Source organism: Anser brachyrhynchus, assembly GCF_964034855.1.
Source record: "Anser brachyrhynchus genome assembly, chromosome: 9".
NCBI classification, from domain to species: domain Eukaryota; kingdom Metazoa; phylum Chordata; class Aves; order Anseriformes; family Anatidae; genus Anser; species Anser brachyrhynchus.
The window spans coordinates 4,653,240-4,673,231 of NC_137703.1; the positions used below are offsets into that span (position 1 = coordinate 4,653,240).

Below are 19,992 nucleotides of genomic sequence, written 5' to 3' on the forward strand. Positions count from 1 at the left end.
ATGCCCTCAGTGCTGCACGGCACCCGGCGCAGGATTTGCCGTGGGGGTGATGTGCACCTGGGCAGCACAGGCCTGCTGCAGCCCACAAAAGCCCTGCCATCCCTGCCCCACAGCATGGCCTCACACGCTTCAAATTTAGGCCAACATCCACTGCCATGGCCCCAGGGATGCACAGGCGGGCATCCAAGGAGCAGACCTTCTGCCTGGTGTCTTCTGTCAGGCACCAGAAATGAGAGGTGTGAGAGCTTTAACTGGAGGTTGCCTCTCGATTACCGCATTGAACAGGGGTGGCTTTGGCTCCAGTCTAAACCCTTTTTGAATCCGTTTATATTTTTGTCAAGAAGTTCACCAATTTAATTAGGTGCATATGAAAAGATGCTGGCTTTTGTTCCTTTTAAGCCTTTTGCCTGACAATTCAGCTGGGTGCCCCTCATTTTTTGTATTGTGAAAACTAATGAATAACCATTTCTCATTCAGGTTCTGCTCACCATTCACGGTTTTATAGAGCTCTGGCACAGCTCCCTCGGGCATTTCTTTTCCAAGCTGCAAAATCAAAACCTACTTAGGCTCTTTTTGTGTGGAAGCTGTTCCCTGTCTCTGATCATCACTGTTGCACTTTTCTGTGTCTTCTCTAATTCTACTATGTCCTTTTTGAGAGGGGCTTCAGCTGTGTTCAAGATCCGAGAGCAATATAACGTAATGATGCTTTCAATTCCTTTCTGCTAAGCACTCAGATGATATTTTCATAAAACTATTACTTCAAGATCCTTCTCCTGAATGATGCGAGTTAAGAGTTACACTTTCCCCTCAGCATTACGTGGTACTTATCGACACTGAGTTTTATTATTATTTTAATCCCTGGTGACTCAGCTTTCTGTGAAACCTCTGCAAAATCTTCACAGTCTGCTTTGGATTTAGCTGTTCTCAATAAACTGTTGGCTCTTTGTTCTTTGCCTGTTTACCCTCCATCCCGTGCTGTTTACAAACATCTTTAATCATCCAGATCCCAGTGACACCTCTGGGTGAAGCTGCTGATAAACTTCAACTACTGCAAAAATTGCTGATGTAATTCTTATCCTTTTTTCCCCCGTTTTATTTTTTTAATCCAGAAGGCTTTCCTATTCTGCCCAGCCTCTTTAGGAGCTCTGAGGGAGAGCCCCTCTTTCAGCCGAAGCACAGCCCAAGTAACCCCTACTGCTTCAAAGCACCGTTAAGGCAAGATTTGCCTCCGTAGGAGCTGTGCTCACCGTGGAGATGTTACTGTGGTGAGCAAGCCACCGAGCTCCCGGAGCACGCTGCTGCTATAGCATCGGTGCTGGGAGGTCAGGTGGGTGTCCGTGGCCACCCCATAACTCCAGGGATGGTCCCTGGGGACCACCAGGAATTAAAAGCTGTCGGGAGGGCTCTGCACCCCAGCAAGCACCCAAGCGCCGCGGCCGTCCCGCAGCGGGGCCCGGGGAGGGAGGCACCACTTGGCCCCGAGGATGGGATTAGTGTAATTGCCGTGTCCCCGGTGAAAGCTCTCCCGGGAGGCAGGGGATCGAGAAGATCCTGTTCCGTATTTACATGAAGTTATTGCCTTACGGACCGGTCGCGTCTGCTCCCGATCTGAGATCGGTGAATGGCAGCGTCTTACAGAGAGCAGCAACTTTTGATTTACGTCGGCGCGTTGTTGATTCTATCTGCGTCCAGATGTCTGGAAAAGGAAGCAGCTTTCCCCCACCTCCCTCCCGCTCCCCGAGAGGCTATTAACCTCCTACTGACGCAAACTAACATGTAGTCACAATTCCCCAGCTCGGGCTCAAAAATGCAGACATTACCATAATCGGCTAAAACAAGTATTTATAAACATTTCAACGGGCAAGATAGCATCAGCAGGGGCCTTGGATATTTGTCTTAAAATTTATTAACCAACAGAAGAGAAAGTGGCATAAATAAAGCAAGGTTTGTTGTCGCTGCTTTTTAAGAATAACCTGATGATATGAAATAATCTAGCAGACAATGTCATGAATTACGTGACCTCGTGTTTTAGAAGCTAGACTCCTTCGATGCTATTATCGTAAAAACAACTGACTTTATAGCTATAACTCATGGGAAAAGAAAGGTTCAAATGTTTGCCTGCTATTTTTACTAGTGTTATTTAGAGAAATCTTGAAAATCCAACTACTGAAGTTCAGGATTTCTTCCTGCCCAGTTCAAGTTATGCTGCTTTCTCTAAAAATTATGACTTGTGAATTTGTTGTAATGTATTTGGCCATCCAGCCACAGAACTTGGCTGAGCTATATTCGTGTCCAAAGGACCTAGCACACGTGGCTGAATTTATGAAGCAGTAGCAAGAAACTCCAGCTGATTCCCAGCATAGATCCAGAAAAACTCGATTTGGGTTAATGCCATTGGTGGGGATTTCGCTAATCTAACAGAATGGATCGCGTCCTACAACACGCCCAGCTTTGCTAATGTAAACTTAACATTTCTTCTAGGGTATTTTAAAAATTATTTTAATTGTTTAAAATGATTCTCCATAAAGGTATTGCAAATAAAATTCTAATTTAATTAAAGAATCTCTTTATAGCAACCTTCTCTTGATGGGACCAGAAGGCTTTCCTGCCAAACAATGTGAAAAAACCTTGAAATACGTGGCACATGCACCTATGAATTGAGAATGAAAGGCACATGTGACATAGTCACATCTCCCAAGATGAAGATTCACCCCTGAATCTGCATCCTGCCCTAGGCACTTCATGCTTTACGTACTGATTGCTGCTGCTCAAGCACTAGCAGGGCCAGGAGATACTCACAAAAAAAGGATGACCAAAATTTGAGGACCAAGCCAATGTCAACACCCCCAAACAGAGCCTCTTTTCTGAGAGGCAAGGGTGCACAGGCCAAATGGCAAATCCTACCACAGACCCTGGATATCACTACGCTGAGTTCACTCTGCTGCAAAGAAGCTGTTGGGCACCACCTCTTGTGCTCTCCAAGCCCGGCATCCAACCCTGCGTCCTAGCTGCTTATCATCTGAGGCTTGCTTAGGATTCATGAAAAATAGCTGCAGCCTTCCCTTTGCTTGTTTTATTGGGGCCGAGGCTTTCACTGGGGCACTAAGTCCAAGGTCAGTGCACCAGATTTTGGGTGCAGACCTTCCTACAGACCCAGACACCTCGCTGTGATCGAGCTCAGTCAGGGCCTGTGGGTGCTCACAGGAGCCTTTTGGAGCCTGCTGACCTCCTTCCACCTCAGGATCCTAGCAGCCATCATTTTACAGACAGAAAACGGGGCTTTAAAGCCATGTGCACACAAAGCAAAGCTCCGTGGCTGCTCGTGGACCGCAGGCACGTGGAGGAGAGCCAGGACAGCACCCTTCGTGGGTTCCCCTTGCCGGGATGCACGCAGGAAGGAGCACATTGCCACCTCAGCTCGTGTTTTATGAAATCCTGGCTTCACCTTGTGCAATTAGTCCACGTCTCACCGCGTGATGAGCGAGCGTGAGTCAATCCCAGAGCCGCAGCCACCCGGCCCCAGCTCTCCCCTCCGAGACCCGAAGCTGCGAGGTTGGGAAAAATCAGGGACAAGTATTTATGGGTTCGCCGTGCAGCGAGGGCCAGCAATGGGAGAGCACAACACGGTGTTATTTCACTTGCATCTGCAAAAGCAGTTGCTGTGGCTCTTTTTATTTTTTTCAAGAGCGATTTAGACGTATTAAAAATAACGTTTTATAAAAATAGAAGAGCATGCTCAAGTTTATCCCACAGACACAGAAAGCACAATTCCTGTTCACATAAGGGGGACTCCATGTAACTGCACATACAGGACAAATTTGACACAAGCACTGCAAATAAATGGGTGTTTTATTTGGGCTTTAAGTACTGCAATGAGCAATTAAGCTCAAAACTTCAAAGCTCTTAAAGTGACTAACTCCCACTGAAGCCAATATGAGACAGAAACATGAAGCCCTCCGAGGCTCTATATTTTAATGTATAGAATGCAGATTAAATATTTATAACTATTGCAATCTAACAAGATTTCAGCCTGAAAATTTTCACTGCAATCTCTGAAGGAAACGCCTTGGAACAATTTCAGTTAAATATAAACAAAGGCTTCATTTTGAAACCCTTACTTACTTAGGTAAAGCTCCCATTGCCTTCACCAAATAAAAACTGCAGGATTAGAGAAGTGAAAATAACGCCAATTGGACATAACAGATATTTATCTGCTACAGCTACAACACACTGTAGGAAAGAGTGGCATGCTCCGTAATTGTGTGGTAAGCTATCTTTCATATTATATTTTTCTTATGCAATTTATTTCACAATGATTAAATCAAAAATATAAGCAATGAACTTACCCAAATTCTTTGATCAGGCAATTGGAACTGGGAGCAAAATTGAAACAAAAACAACACATTATTCCTGCATTGGAACCCTCATTGCAATCAAACTACTAATTAAGATTTTATTTAAAGATACTAATTAAGACATTATCCTGAATGATTTGTTGCATCGGGGCATTCTTTCCCTAAAAACACTTGTAACAGCAAATTACTGTGAAATACAATTACATGACCTAATCTTTCGCAGCTTTTGGCCACTGGCACTGGGAGGAGTTTTGCAGGGACTGCAGAGTTTATGCCTTTAATCTCTAGTCCAAAACCTATTTTAAAGGTCTGTCTGTTAGTGGTCCTATTAGCAAGTTTAAAAAATTAAGCTCTTGTTTAATCAAATGACAAGTTTCAGAAATAAGTTCACCTACAGAAATACAAATTTGTAGGATGCAAACAATGAAAAATATTTTGTTCCTGTTTTACAGAGACAGAGCCTGCCAGCAGAAAATGAAAACCTGCGGTGCAGTCCACACCTGTGCTTTTACAGGGGTGAACGGGACTATAAAACAACAACACTTTTCTGCGAGCCGTTCCCCAGTCCGCTATAAACGCCGCACCAAACTCTGCCTTTGCAAACAGGAGACTTTCTTCTATTAATGTCAGCGAGAAAGCAAATTTGGACATTTACTTTTTTGACAGGACACGTGATGGTGGTTTCCTTTTCTTTTACAGTGAATTACGAGTGTGTGTCACACTGGTGGCCCATCTCACAAGTTACACGCTTTAACCTAGCGGACAGGTAAGTGACAAAACGAAAGCCAGTCTTTACCCCGGAATTTGTTTCTATTGCAAACGAGTAATGTGGAGGGATGGGCAAAAAGGCAGAAAGCGGCTGGAAACACGGCAGGAAAACCCTGCAGCCACCTGCAGCAGCACAAGCCCCCGCAGGCATCCCCCTGCCCCGCGGTGCTGCTGGCAGGGCACAGCCCTGGCACCGCAGGGAGAGGACTCTGCCCACGGCCAGCCCCAGCGGCACGGCGGTGACATCTGGCATGGTGACGGTGCTGGCACTTTCCTCAGGCACCAAGGAGAGGTCTAACCAGCACCAGAGGGGACAGATCCTGCCCGTTAACAGCAGAACGCCCCTTGTTTCCATTTCACCTGAACGCCCACGTCACCCTCTCCCAGCACCCTACAGATCTTCCTCCAGGTTCCCCCCTGCCATGCAACCCCCTCACACAAAGCTTCGTAGAAAAGTATCCGGCTCCTTCCCATCCCAAACAACCTCCTAATGGTGCAGTTTGATACAAAGAGCCTCTCCTTCCACACCTGCTGATGGCATCAGAGCAACCCGTGCTGAAGCCTGCAGTCCCTTCAACTCTCTTTGACTAAACAACAGAGATTTACACCTTCTGAAAACCCAGCGAGGATTCAGCACAATGCTACTATTTCTTCCATTGATACAGCACCTTAAACAGCCTCATTTGAATAATTTACCGTTAATTTACAGCCCTTTATTTGTTCAAACAGGATCACTCACTTGATGAACCAGCCCAGTTTTACACCAGGGGAGACAACGAGGATTCAGCTCCCGTTTGTGCATCGGTGTATTAATACTGTCTGCTACAGAATGGGAATTTCTACTTGTCACTTTGCAACTCTGGCAAATAAGGTAACTCAGCAAGAGGTGCTGAGCTGCTATTAAATCTTGTACATAAATTCTCAACAATTTTAATACTTAATAGACCCTTCACTTCCTACAGGCATTGGAACTGGAAAGAGCTGTGCTTCTGCACTCTCCACCCATGCAAGAGCATTACGGCAGTGTATCTGCAACGATACATGCCATCAGCTGTCCTTCCCAGATCTCCACAAGTCCCATACTTCAGAATATATTCCGTACAATTTAGGACATAACAACTGTTGTATTCATTGGGGGAAAAAAAATGAAAAGGCAAATTGAGGCAGACTAGTGGCGTGGTCTGCCCAGGAATTCAGAGGAAGCTGCGCCAGAGACAGGAGCTCTTGGCTGCACGAGACCCATGTGGGTGTCACTATTAGGGTGAAACTGCCCATAGTCAGCAAGGGGTTCAAATTTGCGAATAACACAGAGCATTTTATTTCAAGAGTAAGATATTTCTTGCCAAAATATTTATTTATTTATTTTGCACCTTTTTTTTTTTTTTCAAAATTGCCTCGAGCAAAGAAGAGGAGGACAGAATGAGGGTGCAGTGCTGCTGAAGAAAAGCAACGTGCAGTCTGCACACAGGTACTCTTTCTGTACTGCATACACCTTGAGCTTGTTGCACTGTTTCAAGGACACCCTCATAAATTGTTGTTCAGCAAGTAAGAAGCAGGATTATGGCCTATGGACAACACAGCAGCCCTCTCATATAGCACGGCTTCGGGCATGGAGGAGAAGGGATCCTACAGTCACCGCACACACTATCACCCATGACTGCTAGATAGGACATTTGCATTAGGAGGGTTGAATGCATTGGGTAGAAGGTTTTCTCTCTTTTTGGGGAGTCCTTCAACGTTAACAAAAGCAATCGATTGTATAAAAACAGGCAAATAGCCGGGATGCTCAGTTACGCTTGCCCGACTTTGAATCTACACCAACTCCCTGTAGGCAATATTGCCTCCACTGCAACGGCCCTGAAAAAGATGGGCAGCTGCGAGCGTTGGTGGCGACGCTATGGTTTTGGAGGAACACGGTTCTAAAACATACATGTAGTTCGAATCTGGCTTCCTCTATAATCAAAACATGTTGTTTCATCTGCAAAACATCAAGAAGCTCAGAACAATGCTTACGCTTTTCCACCACAATGGTGAAGCAAAAACTGTGTGTTTTAGGAAATCCAAAAATGACTAAGACTGCATTCATTTCTCTGCACCTGCTTTGAAGCATCAATAGGCTTGTTTACAACATCTAAATTCCAAAAATACTTACTTGTGGATGAAACAAGAATCCCGGGGAAGGTCTCAAGTATTTCTCTTTTAAAGCTTCGAGTGGGTCAGTTAACTTTCTTTTCTCTACTCTGTAAATGTTAAAATTAGATTTGCTTATGATGAATCAGTCTCAGATATTAATAATTATACAGCTACTCATGTTTAAAACAGTCAATTATACATCAAGCAGTTTGTTTCTCAGAGGTAATGGTAAGAGATAAGGAAGTATAGTCAGCCCTGGGTTCCCGCACACGGCTCATTGCTACGGGCGGGGGCTGCGGATCGCCATTGAAGGGCGATCATCGTGCCATTTACATAGGAAGCAATCCCGCTTCAAAAGACCAACAATAATGATAGCAAAAAGCAATGACTAACTACCGAGGACTTTTATGAAGAAATAAGGTGACCAAGTGTGCTCTCCACTCAGAGGAGGGGAATTCAAGGCAACGGGAGCTGTGAGCAAGAGGTGCCTTCTCGCCTGCCCATGCGAGACCTTGCCGTCGCCATCCTGGAGACCATTCTCTGCGTACACCAAGGTGGCCCTAAACGGAGCTGTACGAGAAATGCAGGCTTGCAGGAAGGCACTGGAGCTGACCTGCCACCAACCAAGATTGGGATCAACTAGCGTGCGTGTTTGGGCAGCGCAATGTGGGTGATTCGAAGCAGTGTGGAAATTTGAGGTCTTTTTGCTTTCTCTGTCACTGACGTGTACGGTTTAAGGGACAGACCCTGTTGTCCTCACGTAGATGTAATTCATGGCAAAGGACAGCTCAGTAACATCCACCCCTACACTACGTTGCCAGAATTTCTACAGACTTCATTAGTTTGTCATGCAGGACCATAAAACACAAATAATTATTTCCACTGCTTCAGGCATTTAAAATCACCATGACACAAATAAAACCTACGGTCTAATACAGATATCAATCTGACATATACAAAATCATCTCAGTAAATAGCATCATACCATGTTTCTTCATAATGACTACCTGTTGTCTTACATGAGAGCATTGTGCAAACACTATGCCCACAGCAATTCTTTTTAGGTAAAGTAATAACAAATTAACATCGTTTTCATGGCCATAACTTTTTTTAACAATAGGCTGTAAAATCGGTCATTTAGATTATAAACAAACATTTTTTTTGGCTAATATTTCCCTAGACTAATTTAGATGCATGACTTCAGCTGATTGCAGATACGGAAACAGAAAGGCAAAGGGCACAAACGGGGGCTGACGTACACAGGATGTAGGTGAAATCCAGATCCCAGTGAGATTGGTGTCAGCTCTACTGGAAGACACCAAGGGGTTGGGATTTTACAACTGGTTTTCAAAACCTCACTTGACTGACAGTGTCTGCTTGTGTGCCTGTCAAAGCCAACACAAAGGCTCCCATTGATTTCGTAGGGTAGATCAGATTAACTAACCCATGGTTAGGCTTTGTACACACAGGGACATTGTGCCTTCAATTATACTAATGAAATGCCTAGATAAATCCAGCCATTACTCAAATCAATGTTAAAAGGGGCAGAAATCACTCTCAATTTCCATACTTTTTGTACACCTTAAGATAAATTTGCTTCTCGTTGTACTTATGAGATCTTGCCATTTAATTCAGGAAGAACAAAGAGGCGGTGCACTACTGGCAGCCTTTTGGGATGCACTCTTGATTTCCAGGGAAGAAAAGATACAGGAGGCAGTAAGCCAGGTTGGAAGCGTTTTCGAAGAAAAGTAATTTGTGGCAAACCAGTGCTGTCAAACACACAGTGAATATAAAACCACTTACTACTGATGCCAATGCATCTATGGGTAAGAGGCTACAGTCCTGCACATCAAGCTGTGCAGGTTAAACCAACAACTCAGTGCAAGTAGGGCAGTAATGAAGACTTGCTAATTACTGCATTAATGCACCCAGGGTGTGCAGGTCAGCAGGCAACCTGCCCCTTTCCCCCTGCACTAACCCCTGTAGGGTCAGCAGGAAGGGAACAGGGTTGTCCCGTGCCTGCGGGCAGGTGGCCCTGGCAGACCTAACTGCTGTACCAAAGGGTGCCAGAGAGCAGCGTTACCTGTAAATGGGATCCATAAAGAAGGGAGTCGGTCGGGCGTGCTGCAAAGAGGACTCAGACGCTTTCCTTTGCTCGAGGTCGCCTCCTTTCTTTTCACCAAAGACGTGGTTTTTCCGAGGCTCGGCCTGTTTTATGCCACTGGCTCGACTTCTGCTGCCCATGCTCAGATCTAGAGGCTGGTCCTGGCTTGCCGCAGGCGGAGCTGCTGGCTTTGAGGGTATGGGAGTAACGGGCTTCTCCTCCTTACGCTTAGTGGTGAGATCAAAGGGAGACTCAGAGCTTCCCTTTGGGATCTTCTTGAGTTCACTGGGTGATTGGGGCTCCACTTTCAAGGGTAACGGTCTCAAGTCTCTATCAGGAAATGGATACATTGATTGAGAGAATGCTGGAAAAAATGGGAGGGGAAACATGGAAGGGTAAGGTAAAGCTCCAACTTTTTTGTCTTGCAGCCCCACAAGTCCTGTTGAACCAAAGTATTTCTCAGCAATAGAAGCAATAGCCTTTATAGAATCATTCACCGCTCCTGACACCGCAGTCTGCTCCTCTAAAGATGGTGAGAAAATGGAATGATTGCTGTGGTCTTTCTTATTATTTATTGAAGCCAAACTCTGCAGAGAGCTTACTTTGTCTTTGAACATTTTACCATTTTCTTTAAATTTCTCTTTCTCACTTTCAATGTCACTTTCCAGATCAGAGCCAGAGGTGGTTTCCAGGTCACTGCCACTGGGGGTACTGACATCGTCAAGGTCACTACTCTCTGACTGGTCACTGAGTTTCTCATGCGGCCTCTCTTCAGAGGACCTCTCTGGTTGAAGCTCCACTGGCTTATTTTCCCCTACAGATGGTTGCTTATTTAGTGCCTTCAAAATATCCTGGGTGGCTGGCAGTATCTGAGGATTGGTCATGAGGGGACTTTGACTTTTGTTTGTCTGATCTGCGCTCGGTAGTCCTTTAACAGGAGAACTAGTAGGTAGCAAAGGTGGCCTGTGGTACAAGCCTGAAGGAAACAGACCGGGGAAGCTAAAAGAAAATCCAGGAGCTGTTGGAAAGGTAAGACCAGCAGGATGCCTATTGGCTCCAAAATAGTCAGCAAGGCCCGGATTTGCATGATTCATATTAACCATGGACGTTTTATCCATAGCTGGGGTTCCAGGAAGTGAAATGCCTTGGCCAAAAAATCCTCCTGCTGCAAAATGGTTCTTGCCCTCACAAAATCTCCTGTGTTTATTTAAGGAAGACGTAGTGCTGAACATTTGTCCACAGTCTTTGCACTTGATTTGGGTTCTGCAATCAGCATGCATGCGCTTATGTCGACAAAGGTTTGAAAACTGAGTATAGGATTTATGGCAGACCTCACCTGTATGTAAACAACAACAACAACAAATCTCAGGCTTTATGGTAATTGCCCCCACCCTCAAAATTTTGCAAATAAAACCATTTTTACCCTCCAAATGTCAATTAGGAAGCCGTTAAGGAGAAGTCTGGGTGCACAAAAGCTATTGTACTGTTCCAAAGCAAGGCATCCAAGCAGACAAATGTCTAAAGACAGCACCAAAAAACCCCCTCCAACAAACCAGAGCAGGTCTGAAATCACTAAAAGATAACACTTTTGGTTCCTTGTTTGCTCTTTGCATTGCACAGCGTTGCACATTCGATTCCATTATTTCACATTGCATTAGCACCCAGAGCCCTGCCACGAGCCGTGGCTCGGTGCTGTAACACGGATGAACCCACGGTGCTCCTGATGAGCGAGCACCCATGTCCCCGAATGCCTCTGTCAGCGTCACTGCGCACACGTGTAAGTTAGCCAGAAACATTTGCAGGGCCAGGCAGGAGACAGACAGAGCTGCCCTCAGCCTGCAAGACCCACGGATACGAAAGAGGCAGAGGAGAAGACAACCAGGTATTTCCAAGGGCATACTATGATTAACAGACATTATTTTCGATTTACAGTTAAGAAGTTAATCTCATGAAAGCCCAGGCTACAGCTTCTAGAGTAACCTCAGCCTGGTACTCTTGCATGCCCAAAGCATTTCTATACATGTAATGCATATGCTCCCTACAGGTGCCTTAGAAGCCATAACTTTGAATTCCATGTTTTAATAACTTTACTAGTCTTAATATTGCTTATTTGTTTCTTGCACACGAAAAAAATACACCGTATTTCAACAGCAATTTCCTTTAAAAATGCAGCTGTATTTGTTTGTGTGTCCGATGCTCAGAACAGCTCAATGGATTTCCTTTCAAGCTCCTCTGGGATGAGAGTAACTTCAGCCTCACAAAAGAAGCACTTGGAGAAAGCCAAGGGGAGATCTACCTTGATCTCCTGGGCCTGAGCTGGCCTGCGACACTCATTGTGCTGCAGCACAGCTTCCAGGCAGCAGTTTTGGTAGCAGGAGGCTGAAAGTCACCCCGTCACCAGTGCAGGGCGAGACACTGCTATGGAGATTGAATCATGTCAATGAAGCCAATGGGATTTTTTTTTTTTTAAATCTTCACATCACTTTTTTTTCCTTCTTACATTTAGCGTAGGTTACCATTTTAATGAATTTTCTGGCCTCTTTTCCCACCCTTTGGACTAGCAGGGACAGCAGGCATGTCCCCAGCTGCACTATGTGCTGTGCTCTTCAACACGCTAATATTTCTCCGTGCCTCTGGACTAACTTGCTTCTACTGCTATCAGCTCCAGCTTTGTTTAAAAACAAGGCAACAACATTATCAGTAAGCAGTGTTATCCCTCTGTAATAAATCCCCCCCCCCTCTTTTTTTTTTCCCAGCCAGGAAAAAGCATGTTGCCACTGTATTTTTATTTAATTTGTGTTATATCATAGGCTCTCATCTTTCACACATCAAAGCCACACAACAATACACATTGTGTATTCTGAGGCCTTTTTAACAATCATTTTCATGATTTGAGACAGACTGACATAATTTACAATGGCTCTATTTTAAGCCTGCAAAGGAAACTGAATTGAATGTATCCCATCCTGCACTGTTGGTTCCCATGAACTGCAATCACGTCCTCTGACTTCCACTCGCACCGGGGCCTGCGCTAACCTTCCTGCTCGTCCAGATCGCTGCCCTTGAGAAACTTGACCACTTGTTGTCATGTCTCGACTGTTTACCTCTTCAGTAGGCTGCTCCATATCTCAGCAACAATGCTCCCATTGTTCGAGGGCCTGATCCTGCCCGTGCTGCACCCACCCCTTTTCCCTATTCATGCACCGTCGACATCCCTGGGACAATTCGTGGGGTAAAGAGCGCAGAATTGGGCCCAAGCACAGGAAATTTGCAATGCGGTAATTCAGGAAGAATGTTTGTTGCTGTATATCAGTTAGTGTTCCTGTTGGAAATCTTCATTCACAAGGAAAGAAACAGAAGAGAAAGGGGGAAAAAAATGGAAAAGAAGAATAAAAAAAGAGCAGAGTAGAGAAGAGAAAAGAAAAGAAGAGAAGAGGAGAGCTGCTCTTGTTCCTTTTTAATGCTTGATTTTTTCTTAGTAAGTGCCTTCTGTTTCTCTTTTAGGAAAATATTTTGTCTGTTTAATATGGAACTATTTTTTATTTAATATAGAACTATTTGTTGTTCACTTGCTGCAGTATAAATCCCTAATTTTCTGCTATTTTCTCCTATCTTTAGCCTCATCCTAGGCATAATGTCTCTTCTAACACTGCAGAAACTCATTGCCGTACCTCATGGTACAGAATCAGGCTCCCACAGCTAAGCTTACGGAAGCTTTGTGCAGCCCTCACCACCACTGTTGAGCTCTTGCACAAAAAGTTCCTCCCACTTCATTGCCGATCACAGAAAACAAAATTAAACTGACCACAACGGTATAGCTTGAGTGAGCACATCCACAGGCTTTCACAACCTTCATCTTGGATATTACGGGCCAATTCCCATCACATCCAAGCAGGAAAACTCCATCTGCACTGATAAAGTTATGCCCAATACATTACAGCAGAGCATCAGACAACGTATTTTTCTTCAAAAAAGAAAATCCCCATTTTCCCTTTTGAAAATGCATACGTTTACAAAACTAGGCTAGTGTATGATTTAAAACTAATCACATTTTATGGGCTTTTGATTTTCTACCAGGTTGTGCTAAGGGCCTGCTCCTTATCTACAGGATTATATTAAATGTAATGCTGCAGTCAGAGTAGCATCTGGGGGAAAAAGGGTTTATTGGCACAGATCTAGTCTTCCTAGAGTTGGGAAGTTCTCCTTTATAGAGCCTTGATATATTATCCATTTATTAGTCTCCATTAAACTACCCAAAAGGCAACAGAACTGAGGTATATCCTACTCCTGGAGAAACGCAAACATATACACAACTTAGAGAGATCCTTCCAAACTCTCTTAAAGAGAGCTCTAAATTGTTCATTTGACTAATACATCTGATCTCGGTTTTAAAACACAATTAAATTGATAATGGCAAAAAACATTAAAATATACAGATTTTTTATTATTACATTGATGAAACAATTAACCGCTGTACTGAGGAGTTCACCTTTCTGAGACTAACAGCTATTTAAAACTGTTTAATGAGGTGCCTCTTGCATTTAACAGCCTATTAAAAACATGGGCTTTCAAGGTTGACAAAGAAATTTCGGGGACAGGTCCCAAGTCCTTACTGCCCAGAGGAGTCTCACTCTCGGGGGCTGTCACCTGAACCCGGGCGGGATGTGGCGGCAGCGAGCCGCTCACCCAACGCCTGCCGGTTCTGCAGGAGATCAGCTGTGCAGATCGCCTGCGCTGCCCCGACCTCCGCGGGAGTCCCGGGAGCCAGGACTACTCAGGCAAGCCCTTGTTACAAGATCTACCTCTTTTTCACCACATGACTTTTATTTCCAAGTAAAGCTTTGCTTAAAATTTAGTGGACGGGGGACGGTTATCAACTTTAATTGCTTCCACGTATCAAAGCAACAGAAGCTGGGTTTGATTTCTCCTGTTACACCTTATTACATCCTTTAAATCTTAGCGCCATACTTTTAAGCAGCTAACTTGTAAGGGAAGCTTCCCTCCTCGCAGTTTTTATTGCTGCGCAGACCCAGGTTTAACACAAACTCCCAGCCTGTCTCCCAGATTGCAAAAATTCATCTCGTGCTTAAGCACGCTCCGTACCGCGATCGTCTCTGGACCCCAAATTAGCCAGCAGTTAACTTTGCATATTTTCTGCTTATTAAAAAAATTACTGTAAGTACTATTCCGAATATGTTCGGTCTATTATGGCATGTGGTTTCTATTTGGAGAGGCTGGAGATTTTGCGAAGGCAGTGAGTAATTACCTTAGTGTTGGTGAGTTTTCACTCAAGCTTGGGCGGTGTACTGTAATAAGAGACAGTTGCCATAAACAGACTGGTAGAGTAAATCATGGTGTGTGGCCTCCTGGTGGAAAACAGATATCTCCTTGAGGTGACCCTACCTCCCTCCCATTGCTCAGCAAAGCCTACCAACATGTGGTCTCCAAACCCTTTTGTTCTGTAATTACATGGCTATTATTCAGGGATTGCTCAATGGGTTTTCATCTCTCATACTGTGCATTTCAAGAGCACTGGTTGCTGGTTTGATTTATCAGGATAAATAGTAACAAAAACATTTCAAGATTATTTCATTTGAGAGAGGTGCCACTCTCGCATTTTTATGCAGGGCACCGGCTGCAAGAGGACTAGCTGAAGGTTCCTTACCTGGACCGGAAGCTATCGTTGTCTAATAAGTATAAATTCAAAGTGTAATTACTTAACCTGTAATCCTAGGTCTAAGAATTATTAGTGATGTTTATTATTGGATTGGGTTAGTTACACATCTTCTTAGAGAAGAAGCCCATCAAAAGGATTATCTAACCCAATGGCAGATATACAGACTTCCCATAAATTAGCCTTGCAAGCCATTACTGCTCCCCTCCAGGCATTGTAAGACCCAAAGCATGTGTCAAAGCAGCGTTTTAGAGCTCCCTAGGTTTCTATATGCTGAGGAGGCAAATGCCCCAGTCGCAGCTGCCCCCTCCAGCAAACAGGACCGTGCAGCGTTGGCTGGAGCTGCAGCTTTGCTGTCTTCTGCTGTGACAGCAACCCGCCGTGCCTAGCATGCTGCCTGGCTGGGGTGCCGCTTCTCCTGTCAGACTTGGTGTGAAACAGGAGTACAGAAAATACAGGCAGACAGAAAAAAGTATCAAGATGACATTTGGGTAAATTCTTTTTGAGAACAGCAAAAGGTGAAGAAGTTTAGAGAACAAGGAAGGGAGGTGTTCATAAGGTGCTTTTAAAGCCATAGCAGGTGTCTGAAAAGTATGTGGAGGATATTAACGCTAGCAAGAATAATATTCTTAAATATTTTTTGCCTCTACTCCCCTGGTGAAAGGGAGAGAAAGCAACTTGCAACATTACTGCGCACCCAGATTCTCCGATCTCACACCAGGATTTGGCCAAGTAGCAAACACAACCCTTGGGACTCTGAGGACCTGATTTACAGCCCGGTATAGAGTCAGGCCCACATATGAGGCAAGTTTTATTGCTGGAGCAGCTGCTGGCAAAGCTCTAATAGCTAAACCCAATACTTAAATTCGGGGCATGGAAAAGAGCCTCGAGGAGGGAGGCAAGCTCCTCTGGCTGATATACAATGGCTTTAAGGTTTATTTTCCAATTCCTGCAAAACTCATGTTATCTGCTGGAGAGACCCTGTGGACCAAATTTAATTTCTAAAGCAAAGAAAGCTTTTAGGTCCTGCTGGCTCTGCCTAACACCCAGCACACCCAGACTGTGCCACCCCTCCAGCTGGATGGGACACCCTCCCTGCCCCTGCTGGCACTGCCACCTCCTCCCCAGCACCAGCACCAATGCTGCCCTGCATGGCAGGGATGGATCCAGCACCGCCTGCAGCATAGAGGCTGCTGCTCCTCCAAAGGAGCAGGAAGGAGAGCAGCCAGCTCAGCGTGGTGCAAAGCACGGCTCCCTCTTGCCAAATCTCACTCCCCACTTGCTCTTTGCATCTATGCGTGGAAAAATATCCCAGGGACAAGAGGTACATTTATACATCACACAGTGTCTGCCTGAAAAGGAAAGTCATATGAAAGCAATGCTGTGCATCGGACTATGAATTAGCCAATTCTCATTTAATAACTCACAGCCCCCACGAAACCAGTGGGAGAAGCCAAGGAAGCGCAACACAACCTCCTGCCTGCAGATTATGGCGCTTTTCGACACAAGAAATACACTTAACCAAAGACGTTTAGTGGAAGACTTACATATAAAAGGTTTGACACTGCTGTGGATGTGTTTATGCTGTTTGAGGCCTGAAGAAGTGGCAAACGTTTTGCCACACTCTGGACAAGCGTGAGCACGAGCCCCAACATGCTGGGAACGAATGTGCCTCTGGAGGTTGCTGGGGTCCGTGAAAACCTGCTAGGAAATGAGTACTCATTAACCAAGAAACTTAACCGCAGAAGAAGCCAGTTAACACAAGCGTCTTTCAGAATTCAGACCTCAAAGCTACTGGGAGCTTTTTGGGATTAAAAAACGGTGGATGCTTGTTGCACCTCAACACGGCCTATGGGCATCAGTGGGAGCTGTGCCTGCAGGACGGGGCCTCTGTTTCCCAGGATCAGCCAAATATTTGGTGGAGCTGTTAGCCCCTGTGCAGCCACTACAGCAGAAGCATTTGCTCCTGCGATTAGAAGTCATGCTTTTGAGGCCAGTGACTTCCTGTGCAACACCTTTGCAGAAAATGAGTCAAAATGTGGCTACGGGAAACCTCCAGACATTACTGCAATAGAAATACTTTGCTGGACACATGGCAGCAAGAAATCTCACTCACAGTCCCAGTATCTAGGGCTCAGCTGCATCTTACAAGTGTCAGCTCAATGCAAAATTCCCATTATTGCAGCAAATGCACTTAAACATGAGGAAGTCCTTAAGCAAAAGGCGCAGGCTTTGGGAATTTGGTAAAACAAAATTTTATACAAATAATCTGTGCAGCAAGCACCGTGCTGGAAGTGATACAGATGCTCTAGGAATGAGACGGTTGCGCTCAGCGCAGTCAGAACCTGGCATTTTTTCTTACTTTGATTTATATTGCAGTAGTGTCCTTCCAAATCGAAAGGGGTGGAAAGCTAACATACACAAAGTGAAGATTTAAACCCTTGGGAAACGGGCTGAAACACTGCGGGAGTGCTACGCCCTCGAGTATCCCAACCCCGGCTGCCCCTGCGGGCTCAGCGACACGAGACATGCCGGGCAGCCTACAAATTCACTGTACCTTGGCACAGTTCTCACACTCGTAGTGCTTGCCACTGTCATGCGACATTTGGTGACGTATCAAGTTGGACTTCCAGTTGAAAGCTTTGGGGCACTGGTCGCACTTGTACTCCCGCTCCTCGCTGTGGGACAGCATGTGCTTCTCCAGGCTGCGGAAACAGGAGCAGGGGTTCACAAATCAGTGTAGGAAGAGGAGACAACAGAGCATGTAACCAAAGGAAAAAAAAAAAAGGAAAGAAAGAGCCCCAAAGGCCCAATCCTGACAGAGCCAGGCCCGTTGCGTGTCAGGCCTGTCCCTGCTGGGAGGCAGAGCATCCCCTCTGTACCACAGTAAGACATTGGCTGATGTTTCACCGAGCCACTTGCAAATGCTCCGGGAGATGATGCTTCCATCACTCCCCAAGGAGATCATTCCATCCACCTCTCAATATTTCACTCTGGTAATTCCTCCCTGCACTCTGAATCATTTCTTCCTTATTGCTCTCACTCTAACGACATCTAGGATCCTATCACCTGATGTAGCTCCACTCCTGCAATGGGAGTCAATCTTCTTACAGCAGGAGTAGGCCGGAATAACTCCACTGGTGGAGGACAGAATGAGCATAAGGAAGCAGAACAATGCTTCTGAATACAGCACACTAAGAGTAAAGTTATCCTTGATGATTACTAACTGTGTTCGATTATGTAGTTCTTTTCTTCGTAGTTTGTTCAGTCTGTTAGCAGGATATTCAGTTCCTACCTAATTTCTTTTGCATGTCTTTGAAGTCATTTTCACCTCTGAATTTTCTGAATTTGTCTTTTAGTATTCATCTGCAGCAATTATGTTAGCAGCCTTGCCTGCAAACATTTCTAGAACAATTGCATCTCCACCATGCACTGGGAAGCCAATCTCAGTCAGACCTAGAGAGACCCTCGTCCCCACTCTGCCAGACACCTGATGTGAGTACACCACCCACCATCAGCACCAGAGCACTCCTGGCCCTCCCCAGATGTCCAGACCTCAATCTTCACACTCAGCTCTTTCTCAATTTAATTATGCACACCCTCCAGCATGGCTCATTCGGGCCTTTTGTTTTATATAATCTGTATATAGCATGCTTCTGTACTTTTTTTGCTGTGAACTGTCTTTGTGGTGTATTAGCCTCTCAATAATTCAAGAGTTCGGAGAATGACTGCATTCTCTCTCATTTTTCACTCTTTCTCACAGTACTGCCCATCTATTTATGATGACTCGTTCTTTGTTTTCTGCCCTTTCTCTTCAATATTTAATATTTTAAGCTAAATTTACATTTGCTCAATGATTCCCATATGTTAGATATTGTCCTCTGGTTCATGGGCAGAAAAGAGCTTTAACACCAAATAACTCACGATGTAGAGAAATGTCGGTCCCAACTACTGCCGCACCCACCCTGCTGCAGCCCTTTCAACTTCTCTACTGACATCAGCCCTTCTGCATCCATCACTCGGACTGAAAATTAGACACGTGGAGCTGGAAACTGCCCAACGGCAGGCAGCGAGCAAGGCACTGCGTGTGCACAACTTCACACTCCGTGCGGCTGACCCATGGGAGCAGCGTTTGGCACACCGCGTTCTCATTTTGGTGCCGTTAATTTTGAGGAGGCGTAACGGTCAAGTCGTACGACACGCCGATCACAGACCGCCTGCACAACAGCGAGCAGCCGCTGCTCAGTCAGCAGGAGCCTGGGAGCGTCTGTGGTTTGGGGAAGGGGGCTTCACCTTGCACAATCAGCACCTGGCACATCCAGGATGAGAAGGCCTAAGGGACAAACCCTGCACGTGCACAAATCCATGCTGGCGTCCCACCTCAGCACACACCATGAGATCCTGAGCCATGGATTAGTAAGGATTTCTACAAAAAACATGAACTTGCAAAGTACTCTAGTAGTGGACGAGTGATTTTATGGCATGTGATATTTAAATGGCATGTGATTTTCGAGCAATGCAAATAAACACACTGCTGTCCCTAAAAGTGCATAATTAATGCAATTACCTAAGTTGTACCCACACAATGCAGACGGGAAAGAAGCTGTAGGAGCATGGATTCCGCTGCACAGACCCTGCCTGGAAGCAAAAGATACTGGCCCACATCTGCTGCTGCTATCAATTGTCTTCATATGACATTCTTCCGTCTCATCACAGCAGAAGATCTGACCCACTGTCTGCCTGCCGAGATACCACAGCACAACTGCAAGAACCCTCCCACATCCTCAAAGTGAGAGCATTACGGTGTGAATTTGTGAGGGATGTACTGCAGAAGCTCCAGAGCACTCCCAATACCTTTCAGTAATTTGCAAAACTTGCTGCACTGCAATACATTATGTTAAGTAGCCACAAAAAATACAGTGACGGGAAACACGTAAATTAACTTCAGCATATGAAGT

The 19,992-nt window shown here is 45.2% G+C and overlaps 1 protein-coding gene across 21 annotated transcripts in view; it reads right to left on the reverse strand.

Moving 5' to 3' along the window:
• MECOM (MDS1 and EVI1 complex locus) overlaps positions 1 to 19,992 on the reverse strand; it is a 319,792-nt gene that overhangs the window by 14,776 nt on the left and 285,024 nt on the right. For 10 of the 21 annotated variants that reach the window (XM_080605375.1, XM_080605392.1, XM_080605391.1 and 7 more), the window contains 5 exons: positions 17,592 to 17,739; positions 16,582 to 16,738; positions 9,340 to 10,696; positions 7,276 to 7,363; positions 4,347 to 4,373 (listed from right to left, as the gene is read on the reverse strand). In XM_080605375.1, the coding sequence (XP_080461501.1) occupies positions 4,347 to 4,373; positions 7,276 to 7,363; positions 9,340 to 10,696; positions 16,582 to 16,738; positions 17,592 to 17,739 (1,777 nt within the window). The remainder of the gene's footprint in view (positions 1 to 4,346; positions 4,374 to 7,275; positions 7,364 to 9,339; positions 10,697 to 16,581; positions 16,739 to 17,591; positions 17,740 to 19,992) is intronic. The other 11 variants (XM_080605386.1, XM_080605379.1, XM_080605381.1 and 8 more) reach the window with 6 other exon arrangements.